Here is a 22,245-nt window from a genome sequence, read left to right on the forward strand (position 1 = left end):
GATGTCAGAGAGATGGAACGCATGGTGACCTGGTCCTAGGACAGTCCTGGGGTTTGTGAGAGACCATAATTGAGGTCCTATTATTAACAACTGAACACCTAAATAAAGAATAACTCACTTTCCTTATAATCAATTTGGATGACACTTTTTCTAAGCTAAATCTGTAAAGTGAAGTCAACGCAGAGGCTGAGTGACCACCTCACAACCATTCCAAAAGACACTATCATATAATAACAATATTTAGACTAATAATAATATTGTTCAAGTGCTTACTGTTTGCCAAGAGTTGTGCTAAGGGCTGGGGTAGACCGTAGGTCTGTCTGAGGGGGCATGAGAACATGTACTTAGTCTGCATTTTACAGATGAGGAAACTGAAGCAAAGAGAAGTTAAATGGCTTGTTCAAGGTCACATAGCAGGCAAATAATGAAGCTGGGATTAGAACACAGTTCTTCCGACTTCCAGCTTTGTGCTCTTTCCACTAGGCCACGCTACACCTAAACATGTACTTTATCAGTCCACGTGTTGTGGCCAGGGAACATCCCTTCCAACTCTGTTAGACTGGACTCTCCCAAGTGCTTAGTAGAGTGCTGTGCATCCAGTACTCAATAAGTACGATTGATTTTACTGAGTGCAGAATACTGTACTAAGAGACTGGGAGAGTACAATAAAACAGAATTGGTAGACACATTCCCAGCCCACACAAACTCAGCAGTGTGGACTAATGGGCTTCTAATGCTTCACAAAGTTTTGCCTTTTTATCCAGAATGGCAAAAGGTTTGTTCAGCTTTTGGGATCTCTACTGCAGTAAATACAGCTGTCGTGCAAAAATAAAATGTCAAATAAATTCTTCCTTGATTTCTTTTTTTCAATTGAGACATCTTTTAGTTTCTGCTTAAGTACATGGTTTGATGTGAGCAGATCAACTCCCAAGATAGGCTAGATCACCCCTCTCCAGTCTTGGGGAAAAAGGGTCCCTCCTCCTTGGGGAAGAGTGCCTCAAAAAAAAAACCCCAAAAGCTTTTTCATTCAACAGCAATCGATAACTCTCTAACTCACTTGCCCAACTGATTTGACTTTTCAGCTGGGATTTCCAAAAACAATACTGAACAAGCAGGAACTTTGAATTTGGGGATACACAATCCCACATTTTAGAGCCTTGGATAAGTTTCAGAAGGTCACTTGCTTCTTTCCACTTCAATTTACCATTGCAAAGTAGGAATAAAGTGCTGCCTCAAAAGGGCTCCGAATAAAATATTGCTATCATTGCTTCCAGCAGTTTCACTGAATCATTTTCTGAATTCTGCAGTGCTAATTAAGTTACTAAATTACTCTGAGATAAGCGACAGCTAGATTAAACAAGACATACCTTTTGCAAGAAATGACCAATATGAATTAAGGCATCTGATTATATATCTTTTGAAATTATTTAAACGCTTGGATGACAGATGATTGAATTAACTGTAAGACCCATGGGGCCAAATAATGGTGTTGATACATTCACTGCCTGAGAGTTTCATTTCACATCCCCAGAACTGCCACAGACTGAGTTCATTAATCAAAATTCCTGTTTGGTGAGGTGTGTCATTCTATGATTATTGAGAGGACAGAGGACACCTTCCTTTCTCCAGCAGCATTTTAAATGGCAAACCATGTTTATAATTCTTCTTATGCTTAATCCCTAGGCAATTCGAGTTTCTTTTAAAAGAGTGTCCTGCACTGACATTTTTCATAATAGTTCTGAAGTTACCAGTGCATTACAATTTCCACATCTCTCCTCACTGTTTGGATTTTGTTTCTTGACAAACTGGCAGAATGTTCCAAAAATCCCATGTTTTCATTTTTTAATAACATAATGAACACTAATCCCACCAGCCCCCAAAATACCAAAGACATTTAATGCTATAACTCAATTTGATTTTCATTGGATTGTAAGTAATGACTTTTAATTAAAAACATTTCACCTCAAATTACGCAATTTAAGAAGTGCCCTATATTTTGTTTTGTGTGTTTTTCCTCAAGGCACTCGAACCTTTACGATGTGGAAATTAGATCACACTAAGATGGGATTTTATCTGAGGTGAACTTCATGGTTTGGATGGGTCAAAAATTGTCATTAAAACCTTTTCTATTGACATTTGATAATTATGCACTATCAAATATCAAAGGACAAAATTTCAAAAGGGTAAAACCTTTTGAAATATTCAAACACATTTCATTTGAGGGTAAATTTTTTGGGGGAGAGAAAATAGGGATGGAGCCATCCCCTTACTTTTACCAATTATGCTCTTTCAGGTTGGTTCAAGTCTTCATCCTTTCCAAGTTTGTTACTGAATTCATAATAGGCTATAAATTCCTCCACTAAATTGTAACCTCTTTCTGGACAGGGATCATGACTACCACCTCTACTGTACTCTCCCAAGTTTTCAGAACTGAGCTCCTCACAAAGCAAGCACTCAAACACTTTTTGATTGGTATTTATGAAGTGCACACTATTCACTAAGCACTGGGTTATGCACTGAGATAGATACAAGATAGTTGGGTCACCCACAGGTCCTGTCCCACAATAGGCTCACAATTCGGGATGGCCACTGGCGTCACTCACAAGTTTTAGACTGCCAACCTATGCTTTGTTCAGGTTATGTAACATAAAGTCCTGGTTTCATAAAGAGCCTTTCCCAGAAATCCAGAGGACCTAGAGAGGGTCTCTAACACCTTTGTTTGCTACGTAAGTGCAGTTTTCCCCTTTTAGGCCCCTGTGAATTTCGGTTCAACTTCTGAGTTACGACAGAAAGAGTTAAGGGAGGTGCTCAGCTCTGAAAAGAAAAATACCAGGCACAAAGGTGGCCCATTTACTCAAACAGTTATGGAATGTTTAACTGGTATTCACTCCAACTGCTTTATAGAATTTCTGGTATTCCTGATTGAGTTGGTTCAGACGGTTGTTATTTCACTTCCTTTCCATTTTGTGCCCCTAGATCAATTTGAGAAGACAAAAAACTAACAAAATAATAAAAATAGACTCCCCCAAGTTACCCGTCCTGTTGTGTATTTTGATATGTTCTTACTTTATTGAAATTGGGTCTCGCGCTGCTCTGTTTGAATGTTTTACATGAAAATAAAACCCAACAGAGCAAATAAACATTTTTCATACTTCAGCTATTCCTTTTCCCTTCCTTTCAGACCTTTGCCTGATGAGTCATTAGCTCCTTCCAATTTCAATATAAGCAGGTGCCTTCATATAACAATCAATTCATTTATACATACTTTTCATTTCTAAGGCATGTTTGCATTTAAGCAAAAAGCATTTCTTTAAAAATGGTGGGAGGTAAAAACTACAAGCCAAAAGGAGAAAGAAAGCTACGATGCCAAGTCACAGACAGCAGTTTAAATTCTGAAGGCAGATTTGGGGAGATAATTTCTAGTTCATTTCCACGATAAAGACCTGTTTTCAGAGGGTGGGGTGGGGGTGGGATGGAACCCAAAATACATATTTCTGTTGCAAAAGAAAAGATAAAAATCATACAGGTTTTATTGCATAAACAGCTCATTCTCCCTTTTTTCCTGAAGGTCAATTTTTGAAGTGAAAAATAACTTTAAAAGGTGTGTTGTGCTTCAAGAAACCAAGGCAAATTATCTTCCCATGCAAATCACCATTTCTAACCCGGGCTGTATTAACTCAAGGTTGAGTTCCACGATGCATATGGTAGTGTTATTCGGCAACAATGTCAGGCATCAACACATACCAATGGTTTGGCACTCTGACAGCTTCTGATGGCAAAGTGAAATTATTTTGTGAAATTAGAATTTTGGGGGAAAAAAAGTTATCTTTGCATTTGTTCAGATTTCATTTGGTAAAATAGAGAACCCAGGAATAATAAAAAAAATGAATGAGGACAAAATTAGAACTAATATGAGTAAGCATATGGAATTTGCTACCACAGGGAGTTGTGTTAGATGAAAATATTAATAGGCTCAAGTGGGAATTGGATAAACTCATAGAGATGTTACCCACACTGGGTTACTACAGAGAAGTTAATGGATGTCAGAAGCAACATGTGTAAACATTAGCTCAATGTCCAAGACTGCAACCATCACACAAATAAAACGTTAAGAGTTCTAGATTCCACTAGCATATTATTGTCACTTTTGGACCCAGAATGGTCCTCTTTTCTGTCCCAATAGTACCATTTCTCAAGTTCTTTGGACCTTAAAGTTAATAAGATTTTTCTTTTCAAGCTGTGAGAATACTACTACTAATAAAATTATAGTATTTACTATGTGCCAAATACTGTACTAAGCACTGAAGTACCTACAGATCAGACACAGTCCCTGTCCCACATAGGGCATTCATTTATTTTCTATCTATATATGCATTGAAATATACACTTTTAAAACGAATTCAATGAATTTTCAGAGTTTTGTCTAAGAACAGAGAGTAACCCAGATCAGATATTACCACTGATAATGAGATTTTTATTGGTGTGCAGAGGTGTAGCTGTTAAGACCAAAGAGTAACTAAATTGGATATCGGCTGCTCTTTGCTCCACTTGTTGCATGTTACCTTTAGTGTCTGATTCTATTTTAGTCTTTTTCCCTGTGGGGGAAGCTTCTGCTCCAAGACAATTATCCCATTTCTAATCATTGTTTCCTGGACTTAACTTTCAGCTGCTCTGTCTCCCATCTGCAACTGCTAAAGCCACAAGATTTGAGTCTGGCTTCATTATATCTTCAAATAATTTCTTCTGTACACCTTTCTATAATTTTCCCAATTCAGCCTTCCACAGAGTAATTGCCTGAGTATCCTATGGTATTCCATTCACCTCATATGTCATACTAAGCCGTGGTGTCATGTGACAAGCATTGTGTGGAAGTTAGTAGTCTGATCATACCCCCAGGACCCCACTGTTTGTGATTCTGTCTTTTCTTTTGATGTTCTATTGTTGAAAGTACTATAGAAGTCAGATGTAATTTCTATATGACTTGAGAAGATATGGTTTGAGAAGCAGCATGACCTAGTGGAAAGAGCATGGGACTGGGAGTCAGATGACCTGGGTTCTAATCACTCTGCCAATTGTTCGCTTTGTGACCTTAAGCAAGTCACTTAGCATCTCCCTGCTTCCACCTCCTCAACTGTAAAATGCGGATTAAACATCTTTTCCTCTTCCTACTTAGGCTGTGAGCCCCATGTGGGACAGGGACTGTATCCAACCTGATTTACTTGTACCTACCCCAGTGCTTAGAACAGTACTTCACCCAAAGTAAGCAACTAACAAATAACACAATGACATCTGTAATCAGTGCAGGGTTCACAGTCATAAAGAAGGTCTGAACTGTGATTGCCTCGATTCTGCTCTGAATATTGATAATCTGTTGGCCTCACCCCTTCTTTTTCAGTTACCAAAAGAATTTCTTTTGTTTTTCCACCTTCTCGTCTATTCTGGCAACCCCGATAACAGAAATAAGTGATCACATCCACCTTGGTGCTACTGATGTTGATTAGTAACTACTCTACGTAGATTTTCCAGGTGCAGGCTGAAACAGACTTCTTCAGGCTGTCAGTCCATATAGCTGAGCTGCTTCTAAAAGGCACTTCATAATTATCTTTGCGTCTTCTCATGTGAATACCTTCAGGGAGAATCTCTTGTACACTTTCTCTAAGAACACAGTAATGCCTCTTATTCAGGTAAGCACTGCTCAAACATCAATTATTTAAAGGACAGAGGAATGTCTTAACATCAGCAGGATGTGCGCTTGAGATGTTTTTTGCAGTAGTGGTGATGGTTAGCACTGAACCATCCACACTCCCTCATCCAATCACTCCTTGCCCAGTGAGAAAAATCTGTGGGGTGAACCACTGCAGCCTGGGAAGGGTCATGGAAAAGAATATTTCTAATATCTCAGCAGCAGCAGCAGCGGGCATCACTCTATCCCCATCCATCGGTAAGCCATCCTTCAGTTTCAGGGTTGGGGAGGTCTTTTCCATTTTCTTGTGAAAATCGGGGGAAAAGCAATGAACAATAAGTCCCAGAAGGAATGGCAACCACCACAAAAACAAACAAAAGAACCCCAGCATCCGCCACACAACTAGACAGACCCTCAGAGATATATGTAGGTAGGGGTAGATGCTTCAAGGTGCACAGTATCATTACCAGACTCCTATCTCTGAGCATATTTAAAATCTAACAATTGTATGATGAGAAATTATCACTTTGATGAAGAGAAGTTTCTCCAAAAAAAGATGCATCCAGAGACCGTTTCCATGTGCCAACTATGCCCATCTGACTCACCCAGTGCTGAGATACCAACACCATACCCAAACAATAATGATAATAATGGTAACAATAATAAATTGTGGTATTTCTTAAGCACATACTATGTGCCAGGAACTGTAATAAGCAATGTAGTGGGTATAAGTTAATTGGGTTGGACGCAGCTCCTGTCCCTCATGAGGCTCACGGTCTTACTCCCCATTTTACAGATGAGGAAACTGAAGCACAGAGAAGTGAAGTGACCAGCCCAAGGTCACACAGGAGGGTTGAGTTTGATTTGCAGCCCCTAATTTCTAACAGCTCAAATACAGAGTCCAGAAAAGTGTTGATTATGAAAATTGGCTCTATTTTCCCTCAATCCTTCACATCAATGCTGGATTCAAAGTTATATATTTAGAAAACTGGATTGAAAGTTTTGGGGGTGTTTTTTTTTTTTTTTAAGAAACACAAAACAACATTAAGAGTGAGATCTAAATATACAATGTAAATGCATTTAAATTCAGTATATTTACAAGTGAAAGGACACATTTGAAATCAGAAGACTAAGTGCAGCTTCTGTTTTCTATAAGCATCACTTCTCTCTATTTTAGACTCCCTTGAAAACAGGTTTCTTTTGTTAAGAACTCAGCCAGTCACACCTGTGGAGAGTAATATAACTGTGGAAATAGAATACAAAGAATAAGGTCACTAGCCAGTTATGTGGTTTTCTTTGGCAAGGTCATATCTGTTTTTCTCACTGATTTTCTCTGGGGCCCCTCTATCTTTAGGGTTAAGGTGGAAAAACACATTGAAATGTAAGGCTTATTATGTGTTTAGTCAGAAAGAGGTCTCCTACTTGAAAAATCAGTTAAGAGCTTGCAAAACTGAGGCTGCTCTAGTCAGATATGCCAAAAAACGAACTCTTAGCTGAACAGAAGGATAAAAATTCACCTCAATAAGCAACTGTTTATCTTCTGTGAGTCACCTTGACTGTTTTTTTGGAAAATTATGCTAAAAAGTATACTGTGAGGAGGATGCACTCTCAGTACCAGTGGTGCCCAGGGGAAGCAATGTTTCAATTCAAGCATGCGGGAAAACTTGGGGTGGAGTGTTGAGGGAGGGAGGAAAGGTTTAGAACACTGTGGGGGAGGACATTACAGAAGACACCAGGAGTGGGATGAGGAAGAAGAGAGAAACAGAGGGGAAAAAGAGGAAAGATGCAAGAAAAGATTAAAGATGAAAAAGAGTGGAGAAAGGGAAGAAAAGAAGGAGAAGGGGCACAAAAGAGAGGGAATCGAAGAGTGGGGCCAAGAAGATGGAAAGGATGAAGGGGAAGAAGCAGAGATAAAAGGGGAGGGTAAGGGACAGGTAAGCTAAAGACTTGTCTTTACCACTCAGTTCAGTCATTCATTCAGTCAGTCATATTTATTGAGCACTGACTGTGTGCAGAGCACTATACTGAGCACTTGGAAAGTACAATTCGGCAACAGGTAGAGACAATCCCTACCCATCGACGGGCTCACAGTCTAGAAGGGGAAAACTGACAACACAACAAAACAAGTAGACAGGCTTCAATAGCATCAAAATAGATAAATGGCATTATAGATATATATACATTGCCACTATTAGGGAGTTTTTCACTGCCTTAGGGGTCTGAGGTTGGGCTGGAGGTACTCCTCTCAGCTCTGGCCACAGAGGCTCTTGAGGATCAGTTGGGTTTATGGTTTTCTGGCCACCACAGGGGCACAAGATCCATGAGACTGCAAACCTGGAGCTCTTAGGGTGGCCATGGAGGCATTACAAGGTCTGGGGTCTTCTGGGTTCATGAGACTGTGGTGCTGGAGTCACCCCTCTGCCCTAGTCTGATAGGACTCTAGGACTGGGTATGAGGGGAGCCTCCCTCCAAAGTCCCGGTTGAATGAGAGAAACCACAGCAGCCTCCTCACAATGGATGACCACATGTGGAGCTGAGATGTGGATACATTCATTCATTCATTCAATAGTATTTATTGAGCGCTTACTATCTGCAGAGCACTGTACTAAGAGGTTGGAATTCACAACTCAGCAAAAGAGACAATCCCTGCCCAATGACGGGCTCACAGTCTAAACGGGGGAGACAGCAAAGCAAAACAGAACAAAACAAAAACAAGACATCATCGAGATAAACAGAATCAAGGGGATGTACACCTCATTAACAAAAGGGTAATAAATAATATATACAAATGAGCACAGTGCTGAGGGGAGGGGAAGGGGGCGGAGCAAAAAGTGGGGGGGAGGGGAAGCAGAGGGAAGGGGAACTCAGTCTGGGAAGGCCTCTTGGAGGAGGTGAACTCTCAGTAGGGTGACTGACACTCAGATGGAAACTCTGACGGCAGGCTTGGGATGCATACATCCCTATGGAGCATGTGTGTATAGAGAGCTACAGTTTGTAGGTCCTGAATACTTTCCCTGGCTGCAGCAGCTATAAGGAAAATGTTCAGAGCAGAAGATATGGATATGAGAATGGAGGGTTGTGCCAAAGACCTCATAGAACCAGAGGGCAAGGCTACGCCACGTTATCAAGGACTGCACCAAACCAAGGGCATTGAGGTCTTTTCTGCTCAATGTTTTTCTACTTGAAGAGGTTGCAAGTCAGGTTATTAAGTACTTTTTAAATAGGACTATTTCCACTTTCCTACACTTCAACCAAATTACATTCCCATTTCCCTGAACCAACCAAAAAGAAAATAATGGAACTGAGCTCCTATTTTCATTCTAACATATAAAATACCTTGGGAAGTTGGCACCCTAAAGTATAAATGCATTCTTCATAATGCCAAATATATAATCTTTCAATTTTGAAGATCATGCCTTTGGTAATGAGCTTGTTTTTTTCAATAGAATGGCCGAGTGTGCTGATAAGATGAATACAAGACTGGCAATTCCTTCTATACAACTCGAGTACTGTTGAATTTGCAACCAATAATACTGTTAATATGCAGCAGACCATATTTCATGTTTTCTTTGGTGAGAAAGCATCAATGTAACATTTTATAATCATCAAATGCTGGCGTTGAGGTGAGAAAAATGACGACACAAGAGACACACCAATGTCACTTACTCAATAAAATACCAGTGCTTTACAGAGTAGGATAATAGAAATCCCCAAGGGAAAAAAAAGTGTCATGTTTAAAAATGCCTAAAACATCCAGGTATCACATTCCAAAAATACTCATCGATTCTACTGGCAAAAGTGGAGGTATTGACAATTCATCACACAAATGCACTAAGCTGGCTTAAGGTGACAGGAGCAAAATGACCATGGATTGGTAAATTGCCATTTTTCAATGCTAAAACATATTAAAGCTTTATGAAATTTTTCCTGGTGCTTTGGGTTTAACAATAATAAAAATTTGGGAGCTATATATCAGATTAAATTGAATACAAATCACTATTCTACTCCTCATCTGTGAATCCACCTAAATTCTACTTAAGTCTTCCAATATCAATAACTCTCCCCTATGATAAACAATATCATGTAATAAATCTATCTTCTAACTCGGCAAAATGTAATCTGTGATCATCTAAACCAACTTGAATCTCCTAAAAATCATCACCTTAATTCTATTTATTTGCTATTGTTTTAAACAGATGTTCATCCCTTAGATTCTATTTATTGCTATTGTTCTTGTCTGTCCGTCTCCCCCGATTAGACTGTAAGCCCGTCAAAGGGCAGGGACTGTCTCTATCTGTTACCGATTTGTACATTCCAAGCGCTTAGTACAGTGCTCTGCACATAGTAAGCGCTCAATAAATGTTATTGAATGAATGAATAAAAATACGTATCTTTTTCCTCTAAATGTTTAGACTTTCCACCTCCAGTCCACTTCCTTTGCTTTTGTGCACATGGCACAGAGAGCTGCTGGCGGAAATATAGATATCAGGCCCCCACCTCGGCTGAATTGACACTGTCCTCTCTTGTTTCTCCTCCGATCTCATTGGCCGCTCATTCTCAATCTCATTCATGGGCTCCACCTCTGCCTCCCACCTCCTAAAATTGTGGGTGACCCTCAAGGTTCCATTCTGGGTTCCCTTCTATTCTCCATCTATACCCACTCCCCTGGAGAAGTCATTTGCTTGGCTTCAACTACTACCTCTATGTGGATGATTACCAAGTCACCCTGACTTGCTCCCTTTATTCATCCGTTTATTCATCCTTTGGACACTTTATATTTGCACCACTCCAACCCACAACACTTACGTACATATCTTTAAATTGTATTTAAATTATGTATTCATTCATATTAACGTCCATCTCCCCCATATACTGTAAGTTCATTAGGGTGGGGAGGGTATCTTATTCCCTTATAATATTGTACTCCTGATCATTTAGTACAGGTTTCTGCACATAGTAAGCACTCAATAAATATGATTGATTGATTCCCCCATCCCAACCCCACAGTACTTAAACATCCATTATTTATTTATATTAATGTCTGTCCTCGACCCCCCCCAAACAGGGAAGGGAATGTGGGCAGGGAATGTGTCTTTTACACTGTGATATTGTACTCACCCAAGAGCTTAGTACAGCACTGTGCACACAGTAAGCGCTCAAAAAATCCGATTAGTTATCCAGTAACCTTTGATAGAATTATCCTTTTTGAATATTAAATGATCATATAGTCAAATTGACGCACATTCCCATAGAGGTGGTGATAATTTCCTTGTTTGTTTATCAAACTTTAAAATTCAAACTTTACATGTTCACAACGAAGTGAAGAGATCAAGGAAACATACACATTTTCTTTGTCCAACCTTTAGTTTCATGCCAGAATGTACACTTTTCACTTAATAGTGAAAATCCATCAACGATGCCTTCTAGACTACAACATTTTTCCATATATCTGGAAAGTATTATTGCTTAGGAGGAAAGATAATCCAGAGTTAGATGTCACACGCACCATTTTTTTTTTTGGTATTCGGCTGCAAGTCAATACAGACCTATCACAGTGATCTCAAAGAGACTGTACCACACACTCAATCTTTTTAAGTGTTAATTTGTGCTGAATATGTTATGTTTCCCTTTGTGATCACCTGGTATTGCCCTTTGAGGAGCGCATATAAAATTCTAAAATATTATCCATTTGGGTTTGACATGCAGATAAAAGAAGATAATGGGTATCATTTTGAGGTATCCTCTAGCCTTTATACTTGTAGTGGCCAGGGAATGTGCCTACCAACTCTCTTATAGTGTTCTCTACTAAGCACTTAGTACAGTCCTCTGCAAAAGTGCTTAATAAATATGACTGATTGATTTTTTCCATTGCAAATACCTTTACAAGACAAATTCAAAATTAGTAGGAATACACGGAAGCAAAACTCATATCTCAGAATCTTTAATATTAACTTTAAAAATTAGATTCCACTGTAAGCATGTTTTTGTGGACTACAATTGCCATGCATCAATTTCACATGAAATTTATCTTTTGTAATTCCAGCTTCAATATTCCATTGAGCCTTTTAGTTTCTGCACTGAGGTTGCCTGCAAGGAAAAGCAACTGCTTTAAAGATCAACTTCTCTGGTTTCAATTTCTGATCATTTTAAGCAAGAGATTATAGTTGATATAAATTATATTTAGTCAATCAATAGCACCTATTGAGCTCTTATTATCTGCAGAGCACTGAACTAAACACTTGAGAGAGTACAATACGACAGAATTAGTGGACACCTTCCCTGCCCAAAAAGAGCTAATCAACAAATGGAAGTAGGGAAAAAGTTATATGTTTAGTTAAATTAAAACAGGGAGATTGAACTAAGCCATTGCCTTGGAGCTGCCTGAGAAAAACTCAGGTAATTATCTTTTGTAAAAGTTCAAGTAATTTTCCTAAACTTTTTTTAACGAATCCTGGTATCTAACTATATGATCAAAGTCCATATGGTTAGCAAGCTAAAAACACCACCTATGATTGACCCATTAATTCACATATATAACCTGCACAAATGTTGGTGCTTTAGCTAAATTATGACAGAAAGGGTGTTGGCCTACAAACTCAATTATTTGAGACCTGGGGGCTCAAGTCCATTCTTATTTGCATGACTGGGGGGGAGTGGGGGAGGAGAGAGGAGAGAAAGAGAGAGAGGAGAGAGAGGAGGCAGAGAAGAGAGAGGAGACAGAAGAGAGAGAGAGAGACCACACACCCGAATGGAGATGGGAGGAAGCAGTTGGGGGGAAGCAGTATGAAATCTAACTTATAGCATAAATAACAGGATGCCAGAAGGCTGGAAATGATCCAGACAGCTACCTATGGAATATGCTTTTGCTCTCGAGTGTTTGCTTTTCCCAAGGTGATCTGGAGCAACACCAGCTATTTTCATGGGAAATATCTTCAGTAAATTAAATAAAAAACACCTGGCCAAGGCATTCAGTTAATAAGGTATTGGGACTACATCTTCCAATTCCCAACTCCACTCTTCATCCTCTCAAAGTTTTATTCATTTTTCTATAGATGAGGATTTTATAGCCATCTGTACTGCTATTGCAAATCCCTTGTACATTGATTCACCTCTGATGCTACTGTAGTTGCATTCGAAACCTTAAATTCAAAAATAAGGCAAGACCACATCTGAAGTTATATCCTTGTACTTTTCCCATTTCTTGGTACAAAACACTAAGCACACATAACAATTATTAATGATCATAATAATTTAATGCCATTCTATGCTAGTAGTTCATTAAACATTCCCCAGTATGAGTCAATACATTATTCCTAAATTATGTTTTCTGAATCCAAATGAACTGTCCTGACCTATTTGGAAACTGGAATTTTAAATATCAATCACTAAGAAATAGCACATTTTGCAAATGTGTACAATAACAATTTAAAAATTCATCACTTAGAAAATCACATTCACTATACGCCATATACTTTAGAGCATTTATTCCCTTCTGACTATATAAAGATGTGATCTGCCTTTTTTTCATAATGTTTTCAAATGTGAGCCAAATATAAAGGGCAAAATGAGGATTCTTTGTTCTTGCCAAATGCCACAGTTGAGAGGGAAGTGAGTATGGCCTAGTGGAGAGAGGCCTGGGAATCCAAGATCCGGGTTCTAATCCCAAGTCCTTCACTTGTCTGCTGTGTGACCTTGGGGAAGACACTTAACATCTCCGGGTCTCAGTTACCTCATCTGTAAAATGGGGATAAAATCATACTTCCTTCTTACAGTGGGACAGGGACTGTACAACTTGACCGTCTTGTACCTACCAGTGCATAGTTCAGCATTTGGCAAACAGTAAGTGCTTCAGACTATTAGAAAGCACTGCAAGCTATTCAGAAAGGACAAAACTCTGGACATACTAATAACTTTGCCATACAAAACTGCCACTGAATCTAAAAGAAGTGCATCTTGAATTATTCTGACATCATGCCTAACACTCAGAAGGAAAAAACCTAAAATCAATTTTAATAGTCATGTGTACTTGCTATGCATTTATAAAACTCAAAAAAGCCTCATATCTTTTTAACAAGCAATATATGTTCATTCTTCTAAAACCCAGTAAATTACCAAAATATTCAGCATTTTTTCACATTGTTCAATTTGAAGCATGGATCTTGAAAGGACTTATTGCATTATTGACAAACAGGGAACAATTCTAAGATGCCACCGGCCTGCTTATTCCTTCAGAGAGAGGCATGTCCGACATAGAATGCTCAGATAGTCTACATAGCAGCAAACCTCAGCACATGACTTAAAGACACTTCCAAAATGATCAGCATGTACAGTACTTTCAAACCTCAGAGCCAGTGAGAAAAGAAATGCCATATGTGACCTAAGCTTTCAGGGATCAGGGTAAGAAGAGAGGACCCAGACAAATTCTTAAGAATCACAGTGACACTGCCACATTCTTTTGGCCTAAGAGGGATCCCTTAAAGAGGGATTTCATTACCACATCACATCCTACCCCCAGAGGAGAATTCTCTGTACAATTTGGGTACATTAAAATCCCAAATGAAATAAAGGAAACTCAAAATTATGGTTTGCAGTGTTTCAGGCTCATCTGTTACTCTAAAGGTCTAGCAGTCGGGACCAAGCTCTCAACACTCTCTGGCCCTAGATGTGAGCTTCGACTGTCCTGAAAACCTCAGTGTCATGCCTCACTGTTGGCTGGTCAGTCCAGAAAACAACATAGCTACTCTCAGCAAAGCAATGAATGATGCTGATTTAGGGAAAAGGGAGAATTTGGGATGGGGATGACAGAAAGTAGCAACAGAGACACCCTTGGGTTGAATGATCCACTGAGGCTCATGAAGGTAAATATTCAAACGGGGTAGTTTATAGGAAAGGCAGTAGGTTCCCAAGGGAACACTGGCTAAACACTGAGCAGTTGGTCTTGTTTTTTTCCAGCCCCTAGGGAAAATATTGTCTCTCTCTCCAGGTTTCCAGAGATGGAGAGATTATTAGTGTGGCCATGGAGATCAGAACCCATGTCGGGGTGCCTATTGCTGCCAACCTTACTGCTGCTCTCTGCTCCCAAGAATCAACCGTGACCCTGGCACTGAAGCCCAAACTTCTGGTTCAACTGGTAGTCCAGTTATTGAGGCAGGCAAGTACACCCCAATGGAGGAGCACAGAGATACAGGGGGCATTTGATGGGAATCATGAGAATGGCTGGAAAAGGTTGGGGACACCGATGGAGACTCCAGTCCAGAGATAAGCTAGAGTAACTCTGTTCTTCCCCAGCAGCAGGTCAGTCAGAGGAGTGTATTAGGCCCTTGAGAGAGCACAACAATATAACAGATATATTCCCTGCCCACAGAGAGCTTCATTCTTTAGTATTTACTGAGTGCTTACTATGTGCAGAGCACTGTACTAAGTGCTTGGAATGTACAATTCGGCAACAGATAGAGACAATCCCTGCCCAATGCGGGCTCACAGTCTAAACAGTCTAGAGCTTACAATTGAGGAAAAGACAGGCATTAATATAAATAAATATGTTACCTGGGCATCACAGTTATACAGCTACAGGCCTAGAACAGGGGAGAAATTCCCTGCTCTCATCCCAGCTACTAAGGCATCTGCATTTTCAACTTTGTTTTACTTATAAAAATGCCAAGGAACATAAACCGCAAAGGCCCATTTTTGAAACAACTGCTTTTTTTGATAGGCAGGAAAATCAGATCGTGGTGGATTGATAAAATACCTATTGATGAAGGGTAACCTGTATCTGGGAGCCTAGTGGCCTGAGTATTATATTTGTTGTTCACTATCTTAGCTTCGTCAAAACAGCACTTCTATTCCATAAAGTACAGAGACACAGAATAATAATCCCCTAACCTCCAGCTGGCTTCTCTGAATTTCTTAAATTAGGAAAACATCTTTGAACTTTTCTTCTTTAGAAGCCCAGAAGAAGGAGGGGACATTTCCATTTCAGTTGACATAGCTTAATTTTTGGACAGTAACATCCTCCGGTTACCCATTGTTACGAGAAACCAGTCCATGCTGACAACTGTTCTGTGATAAAGAAAAGAAGGTTCTTGTACACCTGTCTGATGTCTAGAGAAAATACCTTTTTATCCTATTCATCTTCACATTCATCTCTCTATGTCAAGAAAGAAAACATGAGAGCATCTGTTACTATAGTGATAAGACCATAAAATTATTTTATAAAAGAAAAAAAAGTTACCACTGAAAGAGTTTGTCAGGTGCTTCAGGATACAAAATGTTTGCCTTTTGCTCTTACAGAAGATATATCTCTGGACGGAGTGAATCCCTGACTCCAGTGTGGTCTGATAATGACCAAACGTATCAGCACATGCGATGTAAGCCAGTCAAGCAATCTCATGTGTTTGTAAAGCAAAAGACCAGCATAAAAACAAAAACAAGGTTGGGAAGGAACTTACTGTAGTTGATTTCTCTTTCACTGCTAGTTAAATACCTTGAGATTCAATGTCTAGGTCACTTAAATACAACACTGAAAATTTCTGAATTGTTGATGTAACCGGCATTCATAGATAAGCAGCTTAGAAAATAGGATGAGGAATCTATTACATTTTGCTTCTGAGAAACTACTGAAATCACCAATTTATTATTATTTATTTTACCAGATTTTTCCTAAGTGTGTGGTTGTCTTTCCCCACTGTATCCATTATATTCTTTCCCTCCCCAATCATCTAGATATTACGCTGCCTCCATGGCCCCAGCCTGTAAGGAACACAGCAGAGTTCTGGTATTCTACGTTCTCGGCAGCTACTGAATGCAGATAGACAGGTAAACCAGATGCACAGGGGTGGAAAAAAAAACAAAAATGAAGTTCAGCAGTTCCCAATTTTCTACTCACGCAAACTCACAAACTGCCTGAGAGACAAACCATCTGTCCCAAATCAAAGACGTATTTCAGAAAAAAAGCAGCAGTAAAGCATGACAATCCAAGTGAAATCGATTTACCTGCTAGACTGCCAGGTCTCTGCAACGTAGCAGTGGCATAGAGTTCCTGGGAATGCTTGCTGTACTGATCTGCCGTGTGGACTAGCCGTTTGGTAGGAGAGAGGGTGGCGTAATTGCCAATGGTTGAGCTTAGCTGATGTATTGGAGAGGATGAAATATTAGACTGAATGGTCGGTGGAGAGGTCACCCGGATTGGGGAAGGAGAAAGTCCAGCCGAAGACACGACGATATTGATGGGGGAGCTGGTGCTGTACGATTTGGCTAGCCGGCTAGGAGACTGCTTAGGAGAGGAGACCCGCTGTGTGGTGCTGTATCCGGTGCTCTCGGAGGCCGAGCCCACCCGCTGGAGCTTTGTGGGAGAGCCTACCTGCTGCATGGACAAGGGAGAGCTCACTCTCTGTGCCGGCAGAGTAGAGCTGGAATAATAAAGTGCTGAAGAATGCTGGGAGTCAGGCAAATGGAACGCACTCCCATGGCTCTGCACAAAGGACTCTCTTGACTGAGAGGCAGCATGTGATTGAGAAGGTTCAGATCCAGCTAAATGGGCTGCTCGGCTAGTTGTGCCCTGCAGTCGAGACAGAGAGGGGGTGAAGGGAAGAGAGAAAGAGAGAGAGAGAGAGAGACAAGAGGAAGAAAAAAAAAACATAAGCAGGACACAAGAAAACATTCTGCCATATCCCTTTAACCCCTGCTACATCTGAATCTCCAGCTCCCAGAGGAGGAAAATGTATATCCTAAATCAGGATAAACCAAATGCTTGTAGGAATGAAGGGAGAATAGTTCACAGTCTGCTGAGGCATTTCCATTGGGAATTTGAAATAGGAAAATGAAATAGTCCACAAACCGAGGCCCCTGAATTGAGAAGTGATACAAAGGCAAAATTAGCCATATATAACTGGGCCCTCTGCACTGAAATAGAACAGGTTACTCATATCTTGATTTTACCTAACTCCTTTAACGTATTCATCTGTTTTCTATCAAAAAGAAAAACAGACACAACAAGCAGTAAACTTCAGAGATAGTTTTCCTCAGAAAAACTTCTATCTTTTAAATCGGCTACATTGTTTATTCTTCGACAACCTTAATAATGAATATATTTCTTAGAATGCATTTTGCTATTAAACAACATTAGAAAAGTGATTAAAATGGAAACTTCTAATATCAAAAAACTGCAAGAAAAATCAGAAAATCATAACATATGGGGGAAAAGAACAAACTTCCTGAGATTTGAGAACCCAGCTCCACATCTTTCTAAGCTTGTGTATACCAATGTGTCTCTTTCTCTCCTACTTGCTCTCTTTTTAAGGCCCCCCTGCAGCTGTGTCTTTAGATTGAAAGCCAGTTGCCTCTTATTTATTTACAATGACACAAAAGAAAATGAGATCCAGGGTGGAGCTGTGGAGAAGAATCAGAAGGGGAGCACTTTCCTTGAATCCAGTCCAGAGAAAAAATTTGCATGTGAATGGAAACAGTAAATTGTCAGCCACTTCTGTGCAGGAGGACTTAGATCTTCCTGGTCTAGAGTGAACATTTTCCTAAAGAGAAGGAGGGAGAGGAGAGAACGAGAAAGGCAAGCGTGCAGGGAGAGGGAGAGAAAGAATCCTCAGCAGATGCTTCCTATTAAAAATTTCAATTATGCACTGCGTCCCGTCTGGAATGGCAAAGAATAGACTGAACCCTTATCATCACACATAGACAACATTTAAAATTTTATCAGGGCTCAAGAGATCAACTGTGGCTCTTAATCTGATAATATTAAAATCCCCTAATATAGGCACCCTGGAGGGAAAAGTAGCTGAGCCCTCTACTGAAAGAATTTTGCCAGTTTCAGATTCCTTTTTTCTTTTGTTTCTATCACACTGGATTTATTTTAAAGCTTAAATCGCTGTATACATAACAGGTCACTTGGTAGCCTTAGGAACATAAATCTGAACTCCAGGCGAGGGTCAGAGCTGGCCAAATTGTCTTCTGGGAAAGAGCTGTCAAAGTTTATTCAGGAGAGGTGGTCTCAGTAGTAGAACTTATTAAGTGCTGTGTTCAGAGCATAGCACTAACTCCCAGGAAAGAGTTGAATGGGCAAAGACAAGGATCTTGATCCTCAAAGGGCTCACAGTCTGACAGCACGATGGGCAGAGGGTTGGCAACAGATACAGAAGGAAAGGTGAAACAAAAATACTGCTATTTGTTAAGTGCTTACTATGTGCCAGTCATTGTACTAAGCGCTGGGGTAGGTAAAAGATAATCAGTTTGGACACAGTCCATGTCCCATATGAGACTCACAGTCTTAAACCCCATGTTATAGAGGAGGTTAGGCACAGAGAAATTAAATGACTTGCCCAAGGACACAAAGCAGACAAGAAGCAGTGTGGCTAATGGATAGAGCACAGGCCCGGGAGACAGAAGGACTGGGGTTCTAATCCCAGCTCCACCACTTGCCTGCTGTGTGACCTTGGACAAGTCACTTCACTTTTCTGTGCCTCAGTTACCTCCACTGTAAAACGGAGATTGAGACTGTGAGCCCCATGCGGGACAGCGACTGTGTCCAACCCGACAAACTTGTATCCACCCCAGAGTTTGGTAAAGTGCTTAGTAACACTTAAATACCAGTAATTTTGTGTCATGTTTTCTTATGTGCCTGTTGCCAACCCTCTGCCAACCTTGCTCTTAGATTGTGTGTACTTGAGGGTCAAGAACCTTGTCTTGTTCATCCAAGTTCTTCTTTCCCAGTATTTAGTGCAGTGCTTTGGTCACAGCACTTTATAAATGTTGCCCAGAGCCAGGGTCCCTGAGCCTCCTGACTTGTGCAGATTTTCCCCCTCATCTATGACTGAAGGTTGGGGTAGATTGGGAAAGGAGTAGTGACTGCATAAAGAGGGTGATCAAATGTTTATTAGGAAGACAACTGGGCTTCTACTGACTGCCTTTAAACCTAGCCATCAAATCAAAAGTGTGACCCTTAACAAATGCAGCCTGATCCTTCCCCCACCCCGTACCCCTCTGGTGTTATCTTGCTTTTAGTTCAACAAGATCAACTGATTTTTAAAATAAATATTTCTGTTTAGCTAAAGGGAAAAAAAAAAACAAAACCAACCACCATCAAACGGTTTACTGGGCTGTACTTTAAACAGCTATCTTGGCGAGCTAGAATTTATAAGGTTCTTTGAATTTATGCTTAGAAACCATGGGATATATGAAATGCAAAGCATCAAAAAAGGAGTTAGCTGAAACTACAAACCTAAAGTTGCTGCACAAACTGTTAAGTATGTCATTTGAACTCTGAAAAACTATACTGAACTCTTTTCAATCTCATTCCTCTATGACTTTCATGACAAAGACAAATACCAGAGTATAGGAAAATGGTGAAAAGAAGTGAGCTTAAAAACTGATTGCAAGCTTATCTCCTAGCAATTTGGTGGTATAGAAAATTAACTGCCTACAAGCAGTTCACTGGAAAATTTGGACCCTGATCATCTCTAAATAATCTTGGCTTCAAATGAGCCCAAACAGTGTCTCTAACCAGAAGTAAAAGTATTGCAAATGCTAAGTGAAAACTTATGATCCTCAACCGCTAGTGGCTCTGTGGCAGGGAATATTTCACTTCTTAAAGCCTTCTCTGCCACAAGGAGTGTACTCCTGGTGAACCTTAGTTAGAAGTTTTGCAATTGGCCTATCTGACCTCTCCGACCATATCTTACTTCACAGCTCTGTGTCTTTCATCATGTCCAAGAACGCTGCTACTAATGGACAGAGCCTAAGTTTGTGGATGTAACAGAAAAGGCTGATGCACAGTCAATAATAAATATGTTACTCTTGTGAAGTTAAGATAGGCCTTCCTGCACAGATGTGCTTGCCCCTTAAAGGACGGCCCATCGCCAAAATCTGCCTCTGAATAGCACCATCTCTATGAAGTTTCTGCTCAAGGAGGATACTTACTGCCTCAAGCCGCTCCATACCAGACAGATCTACTGCTGTGCCGGTCTCCAAAAGTTGACAGTCAATTAACCTTCATTATTTGAGATTGTGGTTCTCTCCATCTTTAAAGGCTTGTATTTTTCCCTTGTGGAATGAGTATGGTTCCTTTCAGAATGTCACAGATGGCTACAGGTAGCATCTCCCAGTAGATGGTAAACTCTTCAAAAGCAGTGTGTTCAGACTCTCCCAAGCTTAGTACGATGTTCTGAAGAGTGTAGGCACTCAATAGTCACTATTAACCCATCTGTCTTTACTGATGACCCACTCAATGTAAGCTAAAAGGTGCCCAGCTGGCAAGAACCTAGTCAGAGTTTGAAGAATACTACTGACTGAAGAATACTGTTGAGTCAGTGTGACTGGAATCACAGTGCATCTCTAGATAACAGCGAAATACAGCAGACATGATCTTTGCAGTAGATCACATTCAGAAGTTTTGGAAACAGATCTCTATTATTTTCATCAATTTCAAGTAAGCATTTGACACTATCATTGGTTCAGATTAGGTATTATGTTTCAACGTTAGTTGAATAACATTTTAATTAATTAAATGTTATGAATAATTAAAATCACATCATTCATAAATTAAAGGGTGGTGATAAGCTTAATGCCCATGGGATGCACAATGATGAACCTACCCAAGTGTGATGGGATCCAATTTAGCCAATTACACCTCCCATTCACACAACTTTTACCTAACAGATGCACGGATTTGGGACTCTTCAGGTCCCAGAATTTTCTCCTTTAAAGGCTGCCAAATGTAGGAATATGTTGAATTACTTTTCATGAATCTAAATCCCACAAGATATGAAAGTCTGAAAGGTTCTCAAAATAATTCTGCAATCTTGTATTTGCCCAGGTGGTTGGTAAACTGGGATTTCAAAAAGGATTTCTCTCAAAATACTTTTATTAAAAATAAAAGTTTCAGGTTGAGTCATGCCAAATGCCTACCTATTTCACCTACTAATAAAGACCCTTCCATTTTTTTATAGCTTCTACAAAGAATATTTTCACCTTGCCTACGATCTCTCTGACAGATGCTTGCCTACCTGATCAGTGATAAAACATTAGCCCATGGTAGATGGGATATTTGTAAGAAGATTTCAAGTAAAGTCATGGGGAGTTAAAAAATAGAAAAATCTTCAAAAGGGAAAGCATAGAACTGAGTCAACGGGTCCAGAAACAACTAGAAATGCAGTTTCCTTAATAAGCAAGTGGGATATTATAACTTCTATCCATGTGGGAACTTTATAGTGTCTCTTGCTCTCAACAGTTCATTCTTGTAATTAAGGAGATGGACACCCAACTTCTTTACATACCATGCTGACAATACTGCCGGACTTTCCTGGGAAGAAGCACTATGTACAAGAAAAAATAGTAATATAACAGTTCATTTTTATATCAAAGCCTTAAGAGTGTTTTCCACTATTCGGACCTGTATTCTGGTTTCTACAAAATTCTTCCACCACTCCCGTCCGTAGATGGAGGCTTGCTGGACCCAGCTCAGATATAAGAAAATAAGAGAAGCTCCTGGAAAGGAAGGAGGGAGGTGTGGAGAGGTTGATGTTGAACCCCATGGAAATTACTTCTTCTCCAGTGAT

At 39.9% G+C, this 22,245-nt stretch overlaps 1 protein-coding gene across 6 annotated transcripts in view; it reads right to left on the minus strand.

Moving 5' to 3' along the window:
- Positions 1 to 22,245, minus strand: part of CTNND2 (catenin delta 2) — a 471,257-nt gene that overhangs the window by 212,004 nt on the left and 237,008 nt on the right. For all 6 annotated transcript variants that reach the window (XM_039910616.1, XM_039910617.1, XM_029053896.2 and 3 more), the window contains one exon: positions 16,676 to 17,240. In XM_039910616.1, the coding sequence (XP_039766550.1) occupies positions 16,676 to 17,240 (565 nt within the window). The remainder of the gene's footprint in view (positions 1 to 16,675; positions 17,241 to 22,245) is intronic.

This window comes from Ornithorhynchus anatinus, chromosome X3, assembly GCF_004115215.2.
Source record: "Ornithorhynchus anatinus isolate Pmale09 chromosome X3, mOrnAna1.pri.v4, whole genome shotgun sequence".
Classification (NCBI taxonomy): domain Eukaryota; kingdom Metazoa; phylum Chordata; class Mammalia; order Monotremata; family Ornithorhynchidae; genus Ornithorhynchus; species Ornithorhynchus anatinus.